This window comes from Paramisgurnus dabryanus, chromosome 22 (genome assembly GCF_030506205.2).
Source record: "Paramisgurnus dabryanus chromosome 22, PD_genome_1.1, whole genome shotgun sequence".
In the NCBI taxonomy this organism is placed as follows: domain Eukaryota; kingdom Metazoa; phylum Chordata; class Actinopteri; order Cypriniformes; family Cobitidae; genus Paramisgurnus; species Paramisgurnus dabryanus.
In genome coordinates this window covers 9,165,075-9,189,374 of record NC_133358.1, presented here as the reverse complement: position 1 = coordinate 9,189,374, position 24,300 = coordinate 9,165,075, and the positions used below count along the sequence as shown (strand labels likewise).

The 24,300-nt window shown below is 36.4% G+C and overlaps 1 protein-coding gene across 4 annotated transcripts in view; it reads left to right on the top strand.

Moving 5' to 3' along the window:
• The window catches only part of ccny (cyclin Y), an 80,590-nt gene that overhangs the window by 48,358 nt on the left and 7,932 nt on the right, over positions 1–24,300 (top strand). Inside the window, exons 2-11 of one of the 4 annotated variants that reach the window (XM_065294715.2) lie at positions 2,641–2,715; positions 3,150–3,170; positions 7,540–7,574; positions 9,053–9,076; positions 9,444–9,547; positions 9,801–9,836; positions 15,447–15,504; positions 15,600–15,719; positions 21,490–21,656; positions 23,701–23,863. In XM_065294715.2, coding sequence (XP_065150787.1) covers positions 2,641–2,715; positions 3,150–3,170; positions 7,540–7,574; positions 9,053–9,076; positions 9,444–9,547; positions 9,801–9,836; positions 15,447–15,504; positions 15,600–15,719; positions 21,490–21,656; positions 23,701–23,863 — 803 coding nt within the window. The remainder of the gene's footprint in view (positions 1–2,640; positions 2,716–3,149; positions 3,171–7,539; positions 7,575–9,052; positions 9,077–9,443; positions 9,548–9,800; positions 9,837–15,446; positions 15,505–15,599; positions 15,720–21,489; positions 21,657–23,700; positions 23,864–24,300) is intronic. The other 3 variants (XM_065294716.2, XM_065294717.2, XM_065294718.2) reach the window with 3 other exon arrangements.

Here is a 24,300-nt window from a genome sequence, read left to right as displayed (position 1 = left end):
TGTGTTAGCATGGATGCAGGTTGGGAGCAGATTGTTCCTGAGTGTGAGGAAGTGATGTGTAAGGGGTGTATTGACTCAATTCCTATAGTCCTCCTTCACAATATACAGAGGGTGGGGTCACAGGCAAAAAGGAAATAACTTGCGTCATAGAAAACTGTTCTCTTTCCAGGCAATCTGTGTACACTTTTTATTTTTTAATTAACAGAATATTTCATTTATTCTGCGTAAGTGAAACATAGTGGTAATTTTATATCTCACATAAACAATTTATAGAATTGTTTCGCTAAAAATTAGCAAAATATATACATAATAAAAGTCTGGCATATTAAAAAAGTCTACATCACATTATGTGACCCGCTCGCGTTAATCATCCAACACATCTACTGCATTATGATAAGAAATGTTACAGAATAAAGCTTTACTGCCCAGTCCTTAGCTTTAACTATTAGCCATAGACCTTTGTAAGACCAGCCACAGATTTCATGTTTTCCTCTATCCCCCTTTTTCTCCATCTTCCACCTTTCTCTACTGCAGAGCACTAAACTGCATCTTTTATTTATCAGGTTTTTCTTCACATTGGTGCTCCATACAGTACATTTCACGTCAGACACTCCTTTCAGATTCGAGTGGCTCTCCCACACAAAAGATGCCGCTTCAAAAGACTTTCAACACAATGCGATTGAGCCGTGCGCCAATCGGTGGTTTATTTCTTTTTGATGTTTTTTTAATTCTGTAGATCTCAGCACGTGTGCCATAACTGTCACATAACCACTATGAATACAGTCAGAAAACAATGCGTTTAGCATCGACTGGTTCATGTTTAAAAGCTCTGAACTCTTGGATTTCCTCTTTCTGGGGCGTGCCGATCTGATGACATCATCTGTGTGTGTGTGTGTGTGTGTGTGTGTGTGTGTGTGTGTGTTAGTAGCTGCTGACCAGCATGAGGTCAGTGAGTGTGTGTGTGTGAGACGGGTGGGGATCTATGAAGAGAAATAAGTCTCAGTTACACACTGTATTGGTGCAGATTTGATTTGACAGTGGGCTTTAGATGGGCAGTGGCCTTTTGTTAATGTCTGTGTTTAAATTATTCTTTAATTTCCTTTACTGGTGTCTCCAGTTATAAGCAGTGCTATTATAAGGTGGTGACAAAAAAAATGTTGTCCCTGGTCCTGTGAATTGTACAGTATGGGAATCAATGTAAAATATTATCATCTTGTAAATTTAAGCAATGATGGATGCACGTGAATAGTTGTTGGTACTGTGGTGCTAATGTGGGGTGCAGGTTTAAGTCTATATTTCCTACACTTTGTTTATTTTAACTTTCTTCTAACTTAACGTTTTTATATATTCATGTATAATGAATATTTGAATATGTTTTAATATAATTTAATAAATCAAATGAAAAACATACTCTACAATGAACGTAAAATAAAATATAAAACTTTTGTTTAAATGTAGCTTAAATAAATTGATTGCAACCACTTACCTTAAAAAAATTATTAAATTCAATTAATCATTTTTTTCAGTGTAGCAGTCCATGGTTGAGTCACTGCACTGCCCCCTAGTGTTAACAAAATTGCATAGCCATGTTAAAGCCTGATAGTAGATATAATTGTATAGTAGATATAGTAGATATATAAGTAGATATAATTGTAATAAGGTAATATTTTTGAAATATACATATTGAGCAGAATATGCTGATTTTATTTCATTTTTTTTGAAAACACAAACTGTTAAATACTTTGCTATATAAAAGTGGTTTTCTTAAAAGCAAAGTGGAAAATATGTAAACATGGTTTTGATAAAGTTATTCTTTTTCAACAAATTAAACTAAAATGCATGTTCTTGGCTTTTAAATGCACATGCATGGTCCAAACTACTCATGTGAAATATAACAGATATTCTGATATCATGTTAGCTTTTATGTAAGTGACATTATAATGTCAGGATTATTTACTGAAAATTGTACCATGCCGGAAACAAGTTTTTAGTCTATGATTTTCACAGAAATTGTATCAAATGCCACAATGATTAGTGGACTGTACCCACAGAGAGAGACGTTGACACAGCAACTTTTCAAATGTTTATTGTTGCCTACTGTGTCACATGCTATAAAAAAAAAAAAACACTTATCAAGAGCAGGGGTCTTCAACCTTTTTGTGAGCAAGAGCTACCACAATGGTTAAAACAAACTTTTTTGATAGTCTACTCAAAACGTATTTGTTTTACTAGTTTATTTTATTTTACCTGTTGATATGTTTTATCATTGTTTAAAATGGTACATACATAAAAGAAGCCAAGCTAATATAAAAATATGTAATAAATAAATATTACAATTGGGACTATTAATAGAATGTGCTTTGGCGGGCACCTCGCAGACTCTGTGCTGGCAACCTGGTGCCCACGGGCACCATGTTGGAGACCACTGATCTAGAGTCCATATTAACACATAGCCAAAATGTGTGTGATACTTTACGTTACTTTAAGGCTGTGTGTACACTACAGCTACACTTCAAGTGTTTTGGCTCACCTGACTGAATGTTTGCCATCTCTTTAGAAACAATGTTTTATTATTCTAGTACAGTATTACAACCACAGGTCTTAATGAATTAAGTCTTCTTTCTTTCTTTCTTTCCTCAGAACTCAACATGGAGTACAACCCTTCGGACCACCCGCGTGCCAGCACCATCTTTCTCAGCAAGTCCCAAACAGACGGTGAGAGAGGCTTCACTGATCTAAACTCCCTTTAGCACTGTGTTAATTCAAATAAAAACACGGCTTTAATTTGATCCAAACGAAAGGGGCAACGGCACAGATGGGCAAGACTTAGTCACACCAAACATTTCCTCCTTAGAGAAGATTTTTGTTTAACTTAATTTGATGCCTCCGAGCGACAGTGCTTTGTTTAAAATGCCTTTGCTGCCCAGCGGGCTGCATTTCTAAGCAGGCTAATGTAATATTTGCCTTGTTTCTCAGGGAGTTATTAGTGTGATGTTATGTGACTATCAGACGGCCGGTGGTTTCACTGATATTATAAAGGGATTATTCATGGGAACTGGCATATATAAAAGTCAATGAACTAAATAGCAACTTTGTTATCAATTTTTTTACCAGTTTAATTTAGAAACCAATGCCCTCTTGTTTTGCAGTTCTTTTACCCAACAAGAAAGGTACGTTTGGTCGAAGCTTGTCTGTTAGTCTGCTGCTATGTGCTTTGTTGAAGCTTTATAGATGGGGAATGTCTTTAGTTTTATTATAACGCCTTTAACTGTTATGTGTTTGTATTGTACACCAGTGTAAAGAAAGATTATTTCAAACTAGCGCGCTTAAAGTTAGTTAAAGTTATACATTTCCAAATGTAGTTTGCTACTCCAGTTTAATTTTTTTTTTATAGAAGCTGTTTATTCACTCTCATATGCAATAAAAATGTACAAAAGCTGTCTCTGGGACAGGACCCCAAGCTTGTAATAATCACTTTTTAGGTACCGCCTCAATGATAGCTTCTGTACCTTCCTTATCTGAGATTGTAGGGACAGAATAGTTTAAATATCAAAACAGCAATTGGGTCAGTGACAAAAACGGTTTGGCAAGATGAGAAATTAAAAAATCTTAAAAAAAAACTTGTTTTAAAAGCATGCATCAGGGTTATTTCAATGCACATTTATGTTGATTTTATGCAATAAAACATTACCTTTGCACCATTTTTATGAAAGACTGAATGGACCTGAAAATGTCAAATGGTGTAACCGCCAATTGTGTAAAAAAATGAGAAATATTAAATATTTTATCCACCTTAATGGCATGTAAGTGTAGTCATCATCAAATAAAAAAAAAATTATATATATAAATTAAGAAATAATTAATAAAATCATATATATATATATAGTAAATTTTAATGCGTTTTTGTAATATTTTTCCTGACATATGCTGAAAAACAGCTCTGTTTTCTAAATAATCTTTGACAAATTGTGTAAAAATGTATGTTAAAAACAACAATAAACTAGATTATTATATTTTATTCCACTTTTTTATGAATATATTTATATTTTCATTTAAAAATATATATAGTTACACCAATTGACACAGATCGGTAGGACTGTCTCATTGCGATTGTTTGACCACATCGCGATGATTTCAGATCACCACAATGATTGCACATCTTTCTAAAAAACACAAGGGGGAGCTGCAGCGTCTGTAGAAACAAGACAGTATCAGATGGCGTTCCTTAACTGACATTACAACGGGATGCATTGCAAAGCCATTCAATATTTGTGTACTAGTTGTACTTATATGACCTTAGTATGATTGGCTACTATTAAAGGCCTGTTCTGGTATAGTCAGTTTATTTTAATTGCATTTTTATTTTCAAGTATTATTTAGACACTTTGTGTTTATTTCTTATGTAGAATTTTCATGTTCATTTTGTTTTTGAAAGATATATTTGTGTGAAAAACAAGCAAAAAAATTTATGAGAATTAAATGTCAAAGCAATAAAACAGACAATTAATCGTCATAATTGGCAAAGTCCTAAACCAGGCAATTAATCGGCGAAGTCCTAAACAGGCAATTAATCGTGATAATCTGCAAAGTCCTAAAACAGGCAATTAATCGTCATAATCGGCAAAGTCCTAAAACAGGCAATTAATCGTCATAATCGGCAAAGTCCTAAAACAGGCAATTAATCGTCATAATCGGCAAAGTCCTAAAACATGCAATTAATCGTCATAATCTGCAAAGTCCTAAAACAGGCAATTAATCGGCATAATCGGCAAAGTCCTAAAACAGGCAATTAATTGGCATAATCGGCAAAGTCCTAAAACAGGCAATTAATCGTCATAATCGCCAAAGTCCTAAAACAGGCAATTAATCGTCATAATCGGCAAAGTCCTAAAACATGCAATTAATCGTCATAATCGGCAAAGTCCTAAAACAGGCAATTAATCGTCATAATCGGCAAAGTCCTAAAACAGGCAATTAATCGACATAATCGGCAAAGTCCTAAAACAGGCAATTAATCGTCATAATCGGCAAAGTCCTAAAACAGGCAATTAATCGACATAATCGGCAAAGTCCTAAAACAGGCAATTAATCCGCATAATCGGCACAATTTATTAAACAATTAACCGTCAGCCATTTTTTAAAATTGTGACAGCCCTACAGACCGGTTACACCACATTGACATTTTTGCAATTATCCCCCCAAATATTCTTTCAAAATGAAATAAAACCTGAAATTTTAGACTTGGTCCTCAAAGAAGAGAATGTATGCAAGTAATCTGCAAATTTATTTTTAAATTGTAACCCTTTTACATTTAATTGAACCATACGGACACAAAATAATTAACGTCACATCATTGACCCATTTATGGCAGAAAAACGAGAATTAAACACTTCAGAAATTAATGATAAGCAGCAGTTTCAAGTTCATGTTAAATACAGCACAAGCACATAAGTAAAACTAAACACACATTCTCAGGATAAAAGGTACAAAAAAAACTTTTTCCCCCTTAAAAAAGTACACCTTTATACATAAAAGTTGCATACCTCAGTAATAGCTCAAATATGCATATTAGTATCACACATCTGTACCTAAATTGCACATAGGACCTTTTTAAAAGGTACCGTCCCAGTTTTTGTACCTTTTTTCGGACTTATCTCGTTTAATAGCTGAAATGAATCTGCAAGTACCAGTTCAATCTGAACATAAGTTGTCCAGTGCATGTTGGCAATGCTTTACTCAACACCTCTATTTGTCTGGCTACGCAGCTGTTGTGTTGCTTTTTGTGTACGTTCTGATGTCTGTGTAGGTCTTTAGTACCATTGCTTGGATCAACAGAGCTGATATTTAATGTGAGATTTGTATGCTATACCAAGAAATGTCAACTGCCTTTTTATTTTCACCACTATCATCCATATAAAAAATAATGGATCAGTCTGACAAGACATCACATGTCAATGAAGTTAAAGGCATAGTTCACCCAAAAATTATATTTTTATCATCATTTACTCAACATTGTTGTTTTACACTAGTTTGAGTTTCTTTATTCTGTTGAACACAAAATAAGATACACAGTTGACGGTACCCATTGTCTTCCATAGTAGGATAAACAAATACTATGGGAGTCAATAAGTAGCATCAACTGTGTGCTTGCTATCATTTATAAAAAAAAAAAAACAGGTTTAGAACAACATAAGGATGAGAAAAAGATGACAGAATTTTCATTTTTGGGTGAACTATCCATTTCAATGTGCTGCTGTTATTGTGCCTTTAATAATTCTTTATGTCAATGACCTCTGTTATGATTGGTTAACTTTTGTGTATCATACTAAGGTTACTTTCGTTCATACAGGTGAGCCAGATTGTTGCAATGCAGACAGATAGGTGTTGATGTATAAATGTGGGTGACCGTATGGTAATGGCCGTAGGATGTGATGTTTACCGTAGTTTTTATTTTTTTATTAACAGAGCCATTGGGTTGGATTTTTTATAGTCTGTCTACATAGTACATCAAATCCTGTTTTAAGAGCAAATAAAAATCCTGTTTTCAATGATATATGGCACTTTGCACTGGAATAAGACATACAGGGCTCCATAAAGATCTGGGATGACACAGAAATAAAGAGTTTTATGGAGCTTTGTAGCTTAGTCTATGTACAGCACTAGTTCAAAGACTTCAAACAAACTGTTTAATAAATTGTAATACGCCTCCATACTGAGCTATACTTAACTTGGCGAGTACCAACAATACTCCCAAATATACTAAAAGAGTTATCATTGTTTCCACACACAGCATGTTTACAGGAAAAAGTTTGATAAGCTGTTTACTTGTACTGCCATGCCTTATGCTGTGACGAAGCTAGCTTAGCTTGTTTTTATGTTGATTTACATTTATTCTTTTAGAAGACGCTTTTATTTAAAGCAACTTGTAAATTATGAAGCATTTAACATTTAATGTTCTTTGCACATTGTCGATGAAATACTGAAATAATTTCCACATGTTAAAAAATAAATACGACCTAATGTTGTGTCGATCACGTTTACACACTGCCTCCGAAACTTCCATCATCATTAAAATATGCAAATTAGGTTCGATTTTCTGCATTTTTCACATCCGTAGCAAGCATTTTGTGATGTGTGTTTTGACATCAGAACCACCATACAAGCGAACTCCAAAATCAAGAATAGGGCCTGACAAGTTGATCCACATCGTCTCGCAGCAAAAAGTATAACAATGTACTATAATGCATATGAAAATTACAGACTACAGTGTGCAAAGACTTCACAATATAGTATACAAAACCGCTTCCGCAAACAGTTGTGAAATTAATTTCTTCGTTCAGTTTGGGTTAGCTGTCGGATCTGCCAATTTGTTTAAGTTACATGAGAAAGGCTGCCCCCTATCTGCTGCCTAATCTAACTGCAACGCTTATTATATTCTTGATACACCCATAATTTAAGTTTTTTTTTTTTTATTAGTACTCTTATTAACTGTTTAAACTTTTTTTTTTCAGTGCTAATCACCATTTTGTTTCTTTTCAGTTCGGGAAAAAAGGAAAAGTCTGTACGTCAACCATGTAAGTACCATCAGTGATGACATTGGTTCTGTTTCATCTGATAGAAAGCTCATTGTGTACCCCTTGTGCCTGCAGTTAAAGCATCTCCCTCGAGTGTCCCACAAAACCAATAAAATACGAAAAAACATGAATGCAGAAACTCTTATTGCATGACTTGCATAGCTTGTGTGTTGCATCTAACATGCCTTATACTTATTTTAAAGTCTTCGAACTAGGGGTGGGCGATATGACCAACATTTTATTTCTTGATAGGATTAATACGGTTTTTATGTTATTAAAATATGTATTGCCATAGAATTTTTATAATTCCCACAAAAAACTTATACATGCATAAAAAGAAGATTAAAACATACAAAATTTAAGCTTACTGCAACATAAACAGTCAGTGATGAAAGAGTTATGTACATTTATATATCTTATTAAGGGTAGAAAGTGATTTAGTCAAGAGCAGTGAGAGATTTCAACAAAAACATGAGTGACAGACAGGACCAAAATCCGGTAACTTCCCCTTTAAATCCAATGTCCGGATCCAATCTACCGTTACACATGCACTTTCTTCTTCAGCTGTTTAGTTTCTCTTAAGCCCTAAATTGTCGTGTTTTTAAGAATATTTGCAAAGATGGGAATTTTGACGCATATATATATTTAATGTGGCGTTCACACCAGACACGGAAGAGGCAGCAAGCGCGAGCGATTTACATGTTCGGTCAATGCAAAGACGCGATTAGGTGTCCTGCGGCGTGACTTGCGCATATGGCGTGAAACGCGCAGCGCAGATTGTTTTGCGCAAATTGAGCGTTGCAGCAGGAAACACATGAGTTATAAAATTTAGCTTAGGCAGATATTCGCACCGCGTTAACCAATCAGGAGCTTGCTCTAGTAGTAACGTGATTACAGGGAGCGAGCAGAGTCACAGAAGCCCCTCCCATAACCCGAATTTCCATGTGAATGTCTCGAATGACTAGAATTTCACCCGCGGCTTTCACACCCGAATGAAGCAAGTAAACTCAAAATGCTCAAGCGTCCAATTACATGCGATTAGCGTGTTTTTGCCACCTCTACCATGTCTGCTGTGAACGCAAATAACAAGCTTAGTTGATACGCGACTTGTGCGCTCCTCTCACACAAAACAGCGCGCGCATTTAGCACTATAGTTTGTGTTTCAATTGCTTAAATCACTTGTTTAAAACTGAGCTGCTTAAATATGTGTACAAATGTTAAGCTTTCGTGACAACACGCACAGCAACGTGACGTGGGCGCGTAACCTGGATAGAGACGATAGTCCAAAATCTCTATCGGTTGACAAATTTCTACCAGTTAATCATATCTACCGGTTTATCGCCCACCTCTATTTCAAACCATGAATTAATATGCATTGCTTAAATTTTTTCTTACATAATTGCATGCTATTTCTATGAAAACTTGAATGAATAGCTTACGCTTTGTTCCTATTTTAACGTGTTTTATTATTTTGCAAGTTAACACACATTGCGGAGTCGAAGGTAAAGTATACTAAGCCTCTTTGCTCTTTATTTTCTTAAAACAGTGATATTGTGTCTGTTTTGACATTGTCATGATTTATTTGCATTAGTGTTGCTTGCTTAATACCTTGCAGTAAAAATCTTGGCAGCAACTAACATTTGTAATTAAATCGAGTTGTGTGTTTTTTGTATAACTTGGGATGCCTAAACAAACACACACTCACACATAAACACATTTAGCGATAATCATTCAGGATGAAATGAGAACATAATGGCTTCTTTTGGGCTCCAGGTGGCCTCATTTTCAGGTTGTTTGCTGAAAGTTTGCATGCGTGTGTGTGTGTGTGTGCTTAAGAAGTGATGTGTTAGTTTGCATTGTGCCTTTTAGCAACATCCGTCTGGTCCAATGAGACGCAAGTACAGCTCCTGTTCGACCATCTTTCTGGACGACAGCACTGTCAGCCAACCCAACCTCAAATACACCATCAAATGGTACCATTCACAAAACACTGAAAGAGCTTTAATTAAACTCAAATGACACTTATAAAGTTGCCAATGACTAAATGTCATAAGGAGATTAAAACTGTTCCTCGTCATTAATGTCAAATCTGGGGCTTTACATCTTTATGCATCATGTTTCAACTGAATAAGGTTTAAAGCAGATGAAAGGAAGATTATTACTGGATAATGATTCTGCTTTGATCATTGTGTATTACATATAATCTTTTTTTTTTCTTGTTTACAGTGTTTCCCTCGCAATATATTACCACATAAAGAACAGGTATGATTGCTGTTTCTCTCAACAAATGTTATTGCTGTGAAGTCTCTCTAAACGTGAATGTCACAGTGTGAAAACTCTGCTTTTCATTTTGTCCTGCTAAATGGAGTTGTGAAGTCCAGCAGTGTGGCTCATATTTTATAAAGACAGCCCGTAGTTTCTGAAATGGATCTGGACATGAGGGTTGCAATAGCACTGTCTTTTGGACTGGACCGCATGTGTTGCAGTGCACTGTGGGTGAGAGGGAAGATAGATCCTCCTGCTGTCCACAGGTTGAAAGATGTGACATGTGCGAGTGAGTCTGAGATGTGCTGTATCAAAGAAGTACTTGACCCAAAACGCCAAGAAAGCAATATTTAAACAGTGTAGTTATAGGGCGCACTCATATTATCCAAACCATTCCCCAGCACGATTGTCCCCTACTCCCCCAGAAGCACACACTCATAATGTACTTAGATCGATCCGAGCCCGGGTGCGCTTTCTTCATTAAGAAGCGATTGTTTTGAAAAAAGCAGGAAGTAAAGCGCTCTCTTAACATTGGAACCCATCGTAATGTTAAGTCTGGTGCACGATGACACACAGCCCTCTCACATGCCTATCATATTGCTTAGTTGATCTGTCGCATGTGCAGTGTCGACGTTCACGTAACCTTGCTGTGCGCATCAGAAGGTTTAAATGAACGCAGAAGAAGATGAGTGGTCGCGCAATTGACGTCTCTTCTTTTGAAACGCACTCTGGCGTGATTGCGCGCACACTATAGACTTAACCGCACTCCAGCCCAACTCTGTGCGGTACAGAGCGATCACACTAGTCAAGTGAACCAGGCTTTGGGGGTCAAACGCGCCCAAGCGTGGTTTGGTTTGGATAGTATGAGTACACTAGGGGTGCACGATTCAGAAAATGTCATGATTCGATTCGATTCCAATTTTTAGGCTCAAGATTCGATTCAGAATCGATTTTCGATTCAAAAACGATTCACAGTATGTAAATGTAGTTTACTTTTTCCTATGTGACTGATTGTAGTAGATATACAATTTTAAAGAAAATAAACAAAACAAATTAAATGTAGTTTGATATTACTTTATGTCTTTATGCAAAAATAAAAACTGTTATGAAGTAATTAGATGACCCCTTTTATCAAACTCTATTAAATACAATAATATATTAATGATAGACAGTGCAGGTCTATAGATTATAAATGTGACTGGTGTTATAATGGTTATTATTTCTATTAGATAGAGCAGAAGCAGAAAAAGTCCCTCTCTTTCTATCTCTCTCTTGCCATTTAAAAAAAACGCTAAATCCACTCATTATTTCAGATTCAAAAGTCTACTTGCTGTCCCAGTGACAGGGGACTTTACATTACAGCTTTGCGTTTTGTAAATCTTGAGTCAGCTTGAGCTTTGCTCGTTCATTGCAATAGGTTTTAGAAAAGATATGGTTTATTAATAATAATAGAAAAGAGCCAGTTATCGCCATAGAAACTGTCGGCACGCTGAAACTTCACGCGAGCTTTAGCGCGGTAGCGTTCACGGCCACTCTCCATTTGACCGGAGTAATTAACTATGACTGACCCGGACCCGACTGACCATTTCAAATACAAACCCGGAACCATATGGGACCATTTACTCTAATGGTAAAACTTTGCTCAAGTTCAGAAACATGAAGGATACAATGTGACACGAGCTTGTTCGCGTCGCATCCCAATTCATTGAGAAACAGAGCACGTGAACGCACACCGAACTCATCATGTCGCACACAAAATGTCATTATTAAAGAGTCTCATCATCACGGAAAAACAAAAAAGACAAAATTTGATGCCAGATATACTTGGGCACTTGTTAATATGACTGGGCAGCGCGGGAAACACTGTGACAAGAGTGTGCAGGTGTCAGTGTGACTTCGACGCGCCATCTATGGGAATACTGAGATAAACTAATTTCAGGACAATAGTAACACGGCGTTAAAAAATATATATATATGAATCGATTTTTGGAATTCTATTAATCGATTCTGAATCGGCAATGCTTGAATCGCGATTCAAATGTGAATCGATTTTTTTGCACACCCCTAGAGTACACCCATACAGATGGAATTTCATCTGAGAACACACTGCCAATCTAGGATACAAAATCTAATCTGGTTTTATCAGATTTATTAAAGACAGATTAGCTTTATCGATTCTTTCTGATAACAATTCGAAAGGAGGAGTTACTAGCTGCGGGAGGAGCGAGTCACGAGCCAACACTTTATACCAGGGATTCCCAAAGTGTGGTACGCGCACCCCCAGGGGTACGCGAGCTGCCACCAGGGGGTGCGCGAGAGGAAAAATGTAATGGCGGTCTGTTTCTTTAAGTGGGATTTTTCCATACAATAAATAAATAAAAAAATGAACAGTAAACATTTCCTTTGTAATCGCTTTTATTTTAAATAAAAAACTATAATTTATTAGTTTTTGATAGAAACGTAGAAGACAGCTGCTGTCTTTTTCTACGCACTGCTCTTCTGTTATGCCGCTATATGCGTGCCAACTCGTTTCATTCATTCCATATATATTATAAATATGCTTAACTGACTGAAATCAGGGAAACTGTCATGTGGGACGTCTTATGATAAAGTTGTTAGTCACGAAGAAGGAGAGGGACCAAGAGAGAGAGACTTTTTTATGGCAAAAATAGAACTAATGAAATGTGACGAGACATGGGCACAGGATACGCGAGCAATGTGTTTTCATGCATGGTAAAGAGACCGCCAATGAATTATATAATAAAATACATAAATACTTACTGTAGAGAACTTATTAAAAGCTTTCATTTAATTTTGTTTGAAACTTGAGCTGTTATAATGAATCTGCAAACTATTATACACCTTTTGTGCGAACAGTAAAGGCTTTCGTTAATGTGTTTGATGGGTCTGCACGTGACGCACTGGTAAACATTAGGAAACCTCTCATATGTCATCTATTAGCTGACGGCAATAAGTGTACATTTTTTACCATAGTAAACTCGAATGGCGTCTAAATATCACAGTGGTTAAACGCATACACGGGGGCGCGCATCATCTACGCTGAGCGTAGTTTCAGATGGTGCAATAGGCGTAAATATTTTTCACAATGTTGGACGTAGCTAAGCCCGACGTAGGACTATAACACCCAACTTCTTAACGTCCGGCTAGTGCAACCGGCCCTTGGTTATTTGCGCATGATTAAACATGAGTATTTATGGTGAGAAAATAAAGCTTTTTTGGATTTTTTTTAAATGGGGATTGGGGGTGCGCCAACCCGTTTGGGACATAGAAGGGGGTGCGCAGGAAAAAAAGTTTGGGAACCCCTGCTTTATACAACACTGACTGGATAACTTATGATTCACTACATGTTTGTGTCGTTTGTATAATTTGCACTTACACATCTATTTCCAACATAACACAGAAATCTTACTTACCGCATGCCACTTATGACCCGGTTGGGACTTTTCAATGAAATCCAGCGTTAAACAAACACACACGCAAAATCCGCTGCTACCCCAGATTAACAAACGATATCCACTGTTTCCATAATGCTGGCTAACTTTTCCTTGCATCCAAAAACACACTTCTTCTTTTGTGCCATTGTTGAGTCTTGAAATAAAACATAATAAAACAGATATTGAAGAAAAATGTGATACACGTTAGCATGCCAAATACTGATATATTCGACATGCAAGTTTAAAAAAAAAATTGTATTAAAATATATTTTATAAAACGGGCAGTTCTGGTTCTTCATTCTGATTGGTTGAAACGCGTTCTAAGCCGTGATAAAATACACCGGTAACCTCACGGTTCAGACCACATTACATAAGTATCACTGCGCCACTGTTACTGCGTACTGATTTAAGAAAATAAACACCACAGTCTTTAATCATATTTTTAATTTGTCTAAAATTGCACAATTAATGGCGATATCCAGATGAATGTCAATAAATATTGTTGAGTCATCTCGTCGATAAAGAGAAAACGTTGTCTAAGGAGTTTATAACTCAAGTTCATACGTCCGCTATTATCCACTGGGTGGCGATCTTACCCAACTTAAACACTGACACATTCACTGAAAACACCGTGTAGTACTGTTCATGGCTCCGTCTGAATCTGATCTCTTACTAAAGTTCTTCACAAAAATTGAATTATCTCCGCTTTTAATAAAAAAATTTGAGAGGTGATAAGAGATCAAATGAAGGTAGGATGAAACGTTTTTTTGTTTGTTTTTGTTTCAAAGCAGATGGTCTGTTCTTTCATTTGATATTTTATGTTTATATAAAGAAGATAATTTTCTGGAAGGCATTAAACTAAAACTGGGTGACAACTTAAAAAAAAAAAAAACGCTGAAGGGGAAAGAGTTCAGCATGCTTCCAAGCATATTTGATCATCACTTCAACAGTTGCACGATATAAATGTTAATGTATAAATTAGATGAATGGTGATTTATAAAATAAACACCACAGTCTTAAATCATATTTTCATTGTGTCTTTGCTGTGTCTGTGTTGGTTGGGAACTGCGCTCTGTTTCAGTCACACTTGATTCTGAGGAACTACTTTGTTTGGCGGAAGAGTAATATTTGTACTAATATAATAACAACTTTATTTTATAAAATCCCGCTAACGTTATGCATATGAAGTAACCGTTTTATAAACGCAATAAACCCCTCGAAGCGTTGGGTTACCAGTGCATTTTATAACAGCTAAGGGGGTTTAGGCACTCCGCTTCGCGTCGTGCCTAACAACGCCCCTTAGCTGTTATAAAATGCACTGGTAACCCACTGCTTCTCGGGGTTTATTGCTTTATTCAAAAATAATATTATCAACATATATTTCATATTTCAGGGAAAAGAAAGCACTTACAACAACTTATGAAAGTAAACGGCCATGTTGCATAAAACAATTCAAACATTTTAACAATGTAAACAAACAAACAAACAAAAGGAGTCAAATAAAATAAATATTACTACTATCATGTGCAATTGCACACGCATGGATATCCCAACTAATATCCACATGTCAGATACTATACTATCCGCATTAACCTAATAATTACCATACGTTACTTTTTGAAGTACTTAAATTAAATCTCATTAATAATTGCCAAAACAAAATAAATCATATTTATTGCCACATATACAAAATTCACAATCCTCTTCCCACAATCCCCACCGCTGCTGATTTCAGTATATTGCACAACACAATTTCGATTATGTTGGATGATTTATGTAGAAAACAGTACTGGGGTTTACATAATGGATTACAAACAAACAATTGTTTGCCACAATGTTAATTGCTTTGTATAAGGAGTGAGATTTCTCTGTTTCTATTGAAGTACTGATGATGTATCGCAATGAATATCTAACTTCTGTGGTCAGTCAAAATAATATTAAATGCAAAAACAGAGCTTTGAAGCTAAATACAGGCATACATTAATGAATAATCTTGTCACAAGTGAACATACAAACTGATATTTAAATGTATGGTCCATCTGTTGAGTACCATTGATCTACTGCCTAAATATCTGTTACTTTTTAGTATTGCATATATGAACACCACCTACATCAGTCTTGCCTAATCTAACATTCACTCCCCTCTCTACAGAAATGTGGACGGACGAATGCTGTTAGACATTTTTGATGAAAAGCTTCATCCACTTTCAGTAAGCATTTATGCAGTTAATTTGTGATACAAACATATTTCATATACGTTCTCAAACCTCCTTACTGATTCTTCCCCACTCGTCTCTTTCTGCAGAAATCAGAGGTGCCGTCCGACTATGACAAACACGACCCAGAACAGAAACATATCTACAGATTTGTCCGTACGCTCTTCAGTGCCGCCCAGCTCACAGCTGAGTGTGCCATAGTTACTCTGGTAAGTTACGCGTCATGTGACCTGGTTGTGGTCCAATTAGATCGTGCACAGCTGGCACTAATCCGAGCAGCTGTGTTTGTGGTACAATCTTTGATCATTCTTAAGAGGACCATCCCAACTTATTTTCCCGACTAGATGCTTTTATGAGGTGTCATAATGGGAGCTGTATGCATACTGTATAAGTATGCTCATTGAGATTTAGGTTTAATGCAGGGGTTTTTACGGCAATATGTACATATTTTTATAAAGAAGACATTTAAACTGGGTTAGAAAAATATAAGATTGTGATATTATAAAGACAGCAAAATGTTTGCAAACATAAATTATTGGCCACACATAGACTTTTCTTAATTTCTTTGAGAAAACTCCTTGTTAAGGGAAGATAGGGAGACAGTATACACTGTAATAAACTTTGAAAGAAAATAAATAAACTTTTAAAAAAACTAGTTTAGTTGGTAACACCTAAAAAATTAAGCTTTTATCAACTTTTTTTATCAAAAAAAATATATATTTTTTTTTGTTGTTTGAAGTAATTTTTTAAGTTAATCCAATTTACAATTGTTGCGATCCTGCATAATTTCTCTTTTTTTATATATCTCATAAAAAGAAATAATCTAATATATGATCTAATATTCTGTCATGATATGGTGTAGACAACTTTGTGAACATTTTGGCTTTATTTTACTAACGCACATGCAACTCCTCCTAGCACGTACCTCGCTCTATAGGCTTGCAACCCTGCACCCCATAGTTAATCTCATGGACACACAATTCAGAGTCTTGCACGGGACAAATCCATAATTAACAGAACACCCTGTTATACGAAAGCAGGTTAATATAATTGCATAACCTACCCGACCCGTTTGACTCGAACCCGCAAATCCCGCTTTATTAGAAACCTTTATCAGTCTTCAGAAAGACCCTGAACAAAAACAAGCACTGGACTGTTTAAAAACAGCTGTCTATCAGCGTGATTGGAATCGAGTTGACATGGTCAGGTTTAAGATCTGCAATCCCCCGTGCGTATTAATACCCATCCTGACCTGCATCCACACCACAAGTGACACTTTAATATTATTCCACTTATTAAGTCAAACTGGGTACCGGCCCCCATGCATGACTCTGGCACACGTACGCATGCCACCTGTCACTTGAACGCACACTTGTTTTTAAAATATTAAAAAAGAAAATATAATGTTTTCAGTAATTAAAAGGCAAATACTGGATACAAGATGTGTGCATATTTTTATGTTTTTATATTTATATGTTTTTAATAAATGACCTATGACAAAAAGTAACAAAAACAACATAGGTTATATAACATATATAATAATAATAATAATAATAATATATAGTGGGTAAAAGTAAAATGTATATAAAAGGTAAAAATAGGGGTGAAAGTTTGGCCCACAACATATTTAAATTTTTATCTGTCGCTTGAAGAAGAGTAGTTGAAGACCCCTGTTGTGTGCTGATAGTCCAATTCAAGTAGAGTCTCAGCCTGTATGGATGTTTAAAGGATTAGTCCATTTTCTTAAAAAAAAGTCAAGATAATTTCCTCACCACCATGTCATCCAAAATGTTGATGTCTTAATTTGTTCAGTCGAGAAAAAATTATGTTTTTTGAGGAAAACATTCCAGGTTTTTCTCATTTTAATGGACTTGAATGGACCCCAACACTTAACAGTTTAAACGCACTTTAAAATTGCTGTTTCAAAGGACTCTAAATGTTCCCAAACGATGCATAAGGGTCTTATCTAGCAAAACGATTGTCATGTTTGGCAAGAAAAATAAAAAATATGTACTTTTAAACCACAACTTCTCGTCTGTCTCCAGTCGTGTGACGTGTCAGCGTGCCCTCACGTAAGAGGTCATGGATGACGTATTTGAAATACCAAAAATGACAACCGTTTCGCTAGATAAGACCCTTATGCCTCGTTTGGGATTGTTTAGAGTTCTTTGAAACTGCAATTTTAAACTGCATTAAAACTGTTAACTCTTTCACCGCCATTGACGAGATATCTCATCAATTAAGAGAAAATGCTTCCCCGCCAATGACGAGATTTTCCGTCTTTCCGCAATACCGCTATTATCGCACATCCGCAACTTATACAACCCGGAAGTAGCGCCTCTCATGAAAGAGAAAGAACTCTGTGTATTTTTTAAAGATCGCTCTGCATCTGATCTCTATCAAAAGTCCTTCGCAAAAATTTAATTAACTCTGCTTTTTGCTCAAAATTGGGTGTTTTTGAAGAAACCTACCCATGTTTGAGAGGTGATTACAAGAGAACTAATAACGGTAGGATGAAACGTTTTTTTTTTGTTTGAAAGCAGAGGGTCTGTTCTTTCATCTGAAATATTGTTTGTATATATATTTAAAGAAGAACATTTTCTGGAAAGCATTCAACTTTTGTGAAAATCATGAAAAATGCTGGCGCTGGGTGGCAACTTTTTTTAAAAATGCTGGCAGGGAAAGAGTTAAGTGTTGGGGTCCATTAAAGTCCATTAAAATTAGAAAAAAACTGGAATGTTTTCCTCAAAAAACATAATTTCTTCTCGACTGAACAAAACAAGACATCGACATTTTGGATGACATGGTGGTGAGTAAATTATCTGGATTTTTCTTTTTAAGAAAATTAACTAACCCTTTAATAAGCCCTCTAATATATCATAATATGCCAGGATTTCACAGACAGGGTCACAATTATATTTGTCTTTTGTTCTGTGGTTTGAAGAAGGGAGAGATAATGTGTGTGCTGTTGCTAAATTTAGTTTAAGTCATCAGACAGATTGATTTTGTTTCTTGACCTATAAGGGGCAACAGGTGGAGAGATGTTGGTTCAATCTGCCCGGCTTTGATCTTCATGATTTCCTTTGGGAATCTATAGCAAGCTTTCTGCCTCCAAAATTGACCAATTAGTAGTTTATCCTTAAGAAATTGTTAAACTTCATCTTTTTAAGTCAATGCAAGATTTGTGGTAACAACAAATCTATTCACCCCAATATTTTGGGCGAGTGATTAATAATTTGTTTTTGTTTTTTGACCCCAAAAATTGAAGCAGCTTTTTGGTCCATACCACTCATCAATGCTGTACTGCTTGTACTTTAAATTAATTAGCACTGTTGTCATGAAAAGATTGAATCGTATTGGTTGAAACCGTCTATAGTACAGTAATCAAAGTATGATGATATACCATCATGTTACTATTATTATCTTTTTCAGCACCATAATATTATGAGCCTGTTAAGAAATGCACAACCATACCCACATGTTTATTGTACAACTGCCCACGGGCGAATCCGAGACCCCTGTGCAGTGAAACCAATTAAATTTGTAATTTGTGTGATACACGCCACTAGTGTAAACAAATAAAGCGGCTCTGGCCTCTTATTGGATTTCTTTCGTAGTGTGAAACTGATATCATTTGGCATTCTCATTCCCTGAATATGTGTTTTTGTACTGCATGCTCTTTATCATGGCATACATCCATTCATTTCATAAGGATGTGTTAGTTCGCCTACATCCATCAGCAGCATTTACGAATGCTAAAGACGCCACAGATCACAGGCTTGCAATTCAGCCACAGAATAAGCAATGTTTCTTTACAACCATACGGTTACATTATTAATGGTGTTTGCTGGGTGAAGCAACACTATTAATATCGCTCATGTTTAGTGTTTGGGGTTGGTGTCAATCCCTGACCTGAGGTATTAAACTCATAAACTTAAACTCATAAACAGCTACAATATTGCAAATCATTTGTCTTGTTATTGCTAGTGATTTTTCACCACTCACTGATAACATTTTGCCCAGTACAAAAATAATGAGCAGGTTCATTTTTTGCCTTCACAGTTTATAGAGTCAAACTTAAGCTTATGCAATCTCAGCGCTGAGAAACTTTAGACAAACACTGAGAAAATATGAGCACCTCAGGAATGACTTTCATCAGAATATATTTTCCCTGTCTTCACATTATAAATTTGACACACCTGAAAGTTCAGGGAAATAATCTGATGGATTTAGGAGTCAGTGGAGCCGGGTGATATTTCCATCATGAAGTCGATGTTTTAACCTTTTCCCTACGGTACTGTGAAATATCTCTGAGCAAAAATGCAGATTTTTTTAGGTTCGCTGAAGCGGCTTAATCATTTTTATTACAGACCCCTGTGTGTCGTAAATAAGAGTGTACACCTTATATTTACTTCTTTAAAGAAACACATTGGACACATGCTATCAGCTGGAAAATTCCATGGTCCTTTTATCATGGATATGCAAAAGTACACATTTTCATATTAGTTGGTGGGATGTCTGAATGGCTGGTTAGTTTAGACAGACCCCAGAGTCTCAAGCTGCGTTTCTATTAAAGATTTGCGCAAAACTTTAGCGCTCTTTTCTAAATGTCGACAAAAAACTACAGTATTGTGTAATGATGGTGTTTCCATTAACCGATGTTATGTGACTAAAATGTCATTTTGTTGTCTTGCTATAAGTCGTTCCAAAAACCAATGGCGTCAAGTTCGACTTTATACGAAGCTGGGCAGACCGACATGCAGATGACATCCGCATAGTGCCTCAGTTTCACCAGCCACAGTAGAGGCGGCAAGCGCGGGTGATTTACATGTTAAGTCAATTCAAAGATGCGATTACACATGGATTATTATCCTGCGGCGCGGTACACGTGGTAAGCGCGGCGTGAATGGAACTCCGCTGAGACTCCGCTCGCTTCCTGTAATTACGTCACTACTACAGCAAGGTCCTGATTGGTTAATGCGGCGCGGAAATCCGTCGAACTTCAGATTTTTCAACTCGCACGTTTCCCGCGGCATTGCTCAACTCGCGCGGAAAGCGCCCGCCTTTCGTCGCAGAAGCCCCTCCCATGACGCAAATTTCCACGTGAATTTCTCGAATGACTAGAATTTCACACGCGACTTTCAGGTGCGAATGAACTCAAATGTTCAAGCGTCCAACTACGCGTGCATAGTGCGTTTTTGCCGCCTCTACCGGGGCTGGTGTAAACGCAGCATTAGGCTTCACAGCGTTGCGCGGATCAGCGGGGTTGCTGCAGCATGAGTGCGTATTGGAAGCTTTTGAATCATGCATGGTACTGATGTCATACGCCGGTCTACTCAGCTTACGTCAACACGACGTCAAACACTTATATAGTCTTTAATACTACATGCGCCTGTAACACTAAACAGATATCCAAATGCCGCCATAACCACAAAAAAACCACACGGTCATCGTTTTCGTGATCGATTGTCGATGCCACATTCGAGTACTCGAGCAATCAATTACTCGTGCCCATCCCTACAAATCGCTGTCATGGTATTTTGAAGTCATGCACTTGATGGTTCTTTTAAAGTCGACCGCACCTCTTCTGTTTGTCCTCCAACCAAACATACCGTGCCATATTTAATAAACGACCATGTGACTTTTACGCTTACAGGTGACTTGTAATTGCAATTTTACGATATATAGTTTTCGAATTGCCTAAAAAAACACTTCGCCTGAGTGTAAAAACTTTTTTGCGATATACTGAATGGAAGTTTAAGTGAAATTGCTGTGTTTCTATTCGGTGCATTTTCAATTCGCTATTTCAATTAGCGCAATTTGAAAGTTAATGGAAACTCAGCTCCAGATGACTATATAATGACAGATCTTCTATCAAAGTCTACTTTTTCTTTCATTTCTTGTCAAATGATTGTGCGTGGAAACTATGGTAGTGTTAAATCTTTTTTAAATCATTGTAAAATCTTCTCTCTCACCCAGGTGTATCTGGAGAGATTATTAACATACGCCGAGATTGACATCTGTCCTGCTAACTGGAAGAGGATTGTTTTGGGTGCCATCTTGTTGGCATCTAAAGTGTGGGACGATCAGGCTGTATGGAATGTTGACTACTGCCAGATTCTCAAAGACATCACAGTGGAAGACATGTGAGTATCTCTGTCTGTGTGTTCAGTATTTGTGTTTTGTTTTCAAAGACCTTCAGTGTTAGAAAAATCAAGAACATGTAGACACAAAGGGTGTTTTCAGACCTGTAGATCGATTGCTTTGTTCTGAAAACTGGGGTTAATGCGGTTCGTATTCACAAGGCAATATTTTCAAATGGACCAGACTTTGTTAATACAAGTCGCGTGCGAGTAAACTCTCCTTTAATTGGTCAGAGTGCATCCGGACATCCAGCAGCTTTCTGAGATTACTGTGTGGCTTTTTGGTAACTGCGGTTATGTTACTTTATTATTGTGAGTAGGAATAAAAATCGGCGGGACAATATTCTTACCACGTACCTTTTGCAAAGAAGACACAGGAACAGGTGCGATTTGGTTATAAATGGCATTGACATGTTCACAAGAAATTGTTGAGCCATAATGTATGTTCATGCTTAATAAAGCAAGATAGTCTGTTCGTTGGTCTGTTTGGTCGGATTGTTTTCACACTAATATCAAACCACTCCAGAGTTAGTTTGCAATCGGGCCGAGACAACCTCTTTCAGGCGGTCTCGGAGCGATTGTTTTTGTGCGGATTCGAGCGTTGTTGCCATGTTCACATTTGCCTAAACGAACCGAACCAAGGGAGAAAAATGCACCAGGTTCCGAAACAAAGACTCAACAGAGGGAGTCAGAGGGAATCTCACAAAAACATCCACTGTGGGGTCACATTTATCCCTAAAACCAAAGCACATTTTCCAATAAAGGGAAGATGTCATGTTTTAATGCTGTAATTGCGTCTCTAGTGCTTTTATCAACTTAGAAAATGTGAAAAAGATCAACCCAACAACTTAGTTTTGATAAACCATTCTCTGCAATCATGTGAAAAACTAGGTCATTGAAATTTTGCTCCCCTTGTGATGTAAGAAGGGGATAATATCGCCCCTTAATATGCACTATCCAACCACGACATATAAATTATTAAATGAATAAATTATTTTATTAGATGAAATATAAATTATAAGGATAGTTCAGCAATGACACTTTACAATAAAAAAATATATATATATATATATATATATATATATATATATATATATATATATATATATATGCAGTTCATTTGGACAACGTTAAAGGTGATTTTCCCCAATATTTAGATTTTCTAATATCTATAATAACAAACCATACATCAATATAAAGCTTAATTATTCACCTTTTATATGATGGATAAATCTCAATTTAAAAAAAAATGGTTTTGTTACCTTGAGTCACAAATGTGTCAATTCAAAAAAGTTAATGATCCTAAATGATACAAAAAAACAAGAATTTTCTTAATTTAAAACAAGCTTGGCTATCTTTTGAACTAGCAAAGCTTATTTGTTTTTCTAAACTGTGCTCTATCTGTTGCCCATTGAACTGTTGTATAAAAGCAAAAACTCACACTTATCACACAAACGCAGGACATATACCATATCCCCAAAAGCAAGTACACAGACTTGTAAAACTGGCAGAAGATATTTAAAGGGTGATACCTGACACTTTTTCAGCATGTTGTCACATCTGCCCTTTCAACCCCAGCTGAACACACAGTTTTTTTTAAAGGCTGCATTTTGACAGTATGATCCAGTGATAGACAGTCAGATTGAGTAGTGTGGAAGAGTGTGTGTGTTTGTTTGTTTGTTTGTTTGTTTTATTGGCTGCACTGCTGTCTCTATTTAGATGTTTAATTTCTACACAATTATAATAACCTTGTGACTAGTAAGAAAGGATGACAATGTATTTATTTAAAACTAAATTCATTAAGTGGTGAGAATTCTGGTGGTGTGTGAAAAACATCTTTGATAAACAGGACATTTTCTGATAAGGGTCATAGTTTGAAATCAAAACACTTTGCTGTTTATTATATAAATTGTATTTTTCAGTCTTCAGCTCATTAAAAGAAGCTAAATCAGAATTTCCATGAATAGCAAACTGTCAAGATTTTTTTCATATTTCCACCCACTGACAAACATGTGGAAAGCTAATTATCTTTGCTTTCTCCCACCAGGAACGAGCTGGAGCGTCAGTTTCTGGAGCTGCTGCAGTTTAATATTAATGTTCCATCCAGTGTCTACGCCAAGTACTACTTTGACCTACGTTCGCTCTCTGAGGCTAACAATCTTAACTTTCCTTTGGAGCCTCTTAGCAGAGACAAGGCCCAGAAACTGGAGGTGAGGCATTAATACCTCTCCAAATGATTCACTTGGGTTTTATAGCTTAAAATATTTATCTACAACTGTCATTTAAGATCTTGTTTGTGTCCCAGTGGCCTGTGGTTTTAGGGTTTACAAGAAATGTCAGTAAGTTCACTGTGTAGCCTGCTTTGTAAGCCTGTCAGTTCAGTGGTCGCTAAGTAATTATTTCTGACAAATCCCCATCTGCGTCTTTTGCCAACATTTAGCATTGATTCCGTCCAGTTATAGTCCTGACAAAACCAGATCTATAAGGAATTTATAGCCCCACTAGCCTGTTTAGGGTCAATGGTTCATCTAGCACTGTACCTCTTTATGAACTTCCACTCACAATCAGCTGTCATCTCAAAATAACAAACACAAGTTGTCTCTTGACTCAACATTGATGCTTTCTTACACTTATTATTAGAGTCACA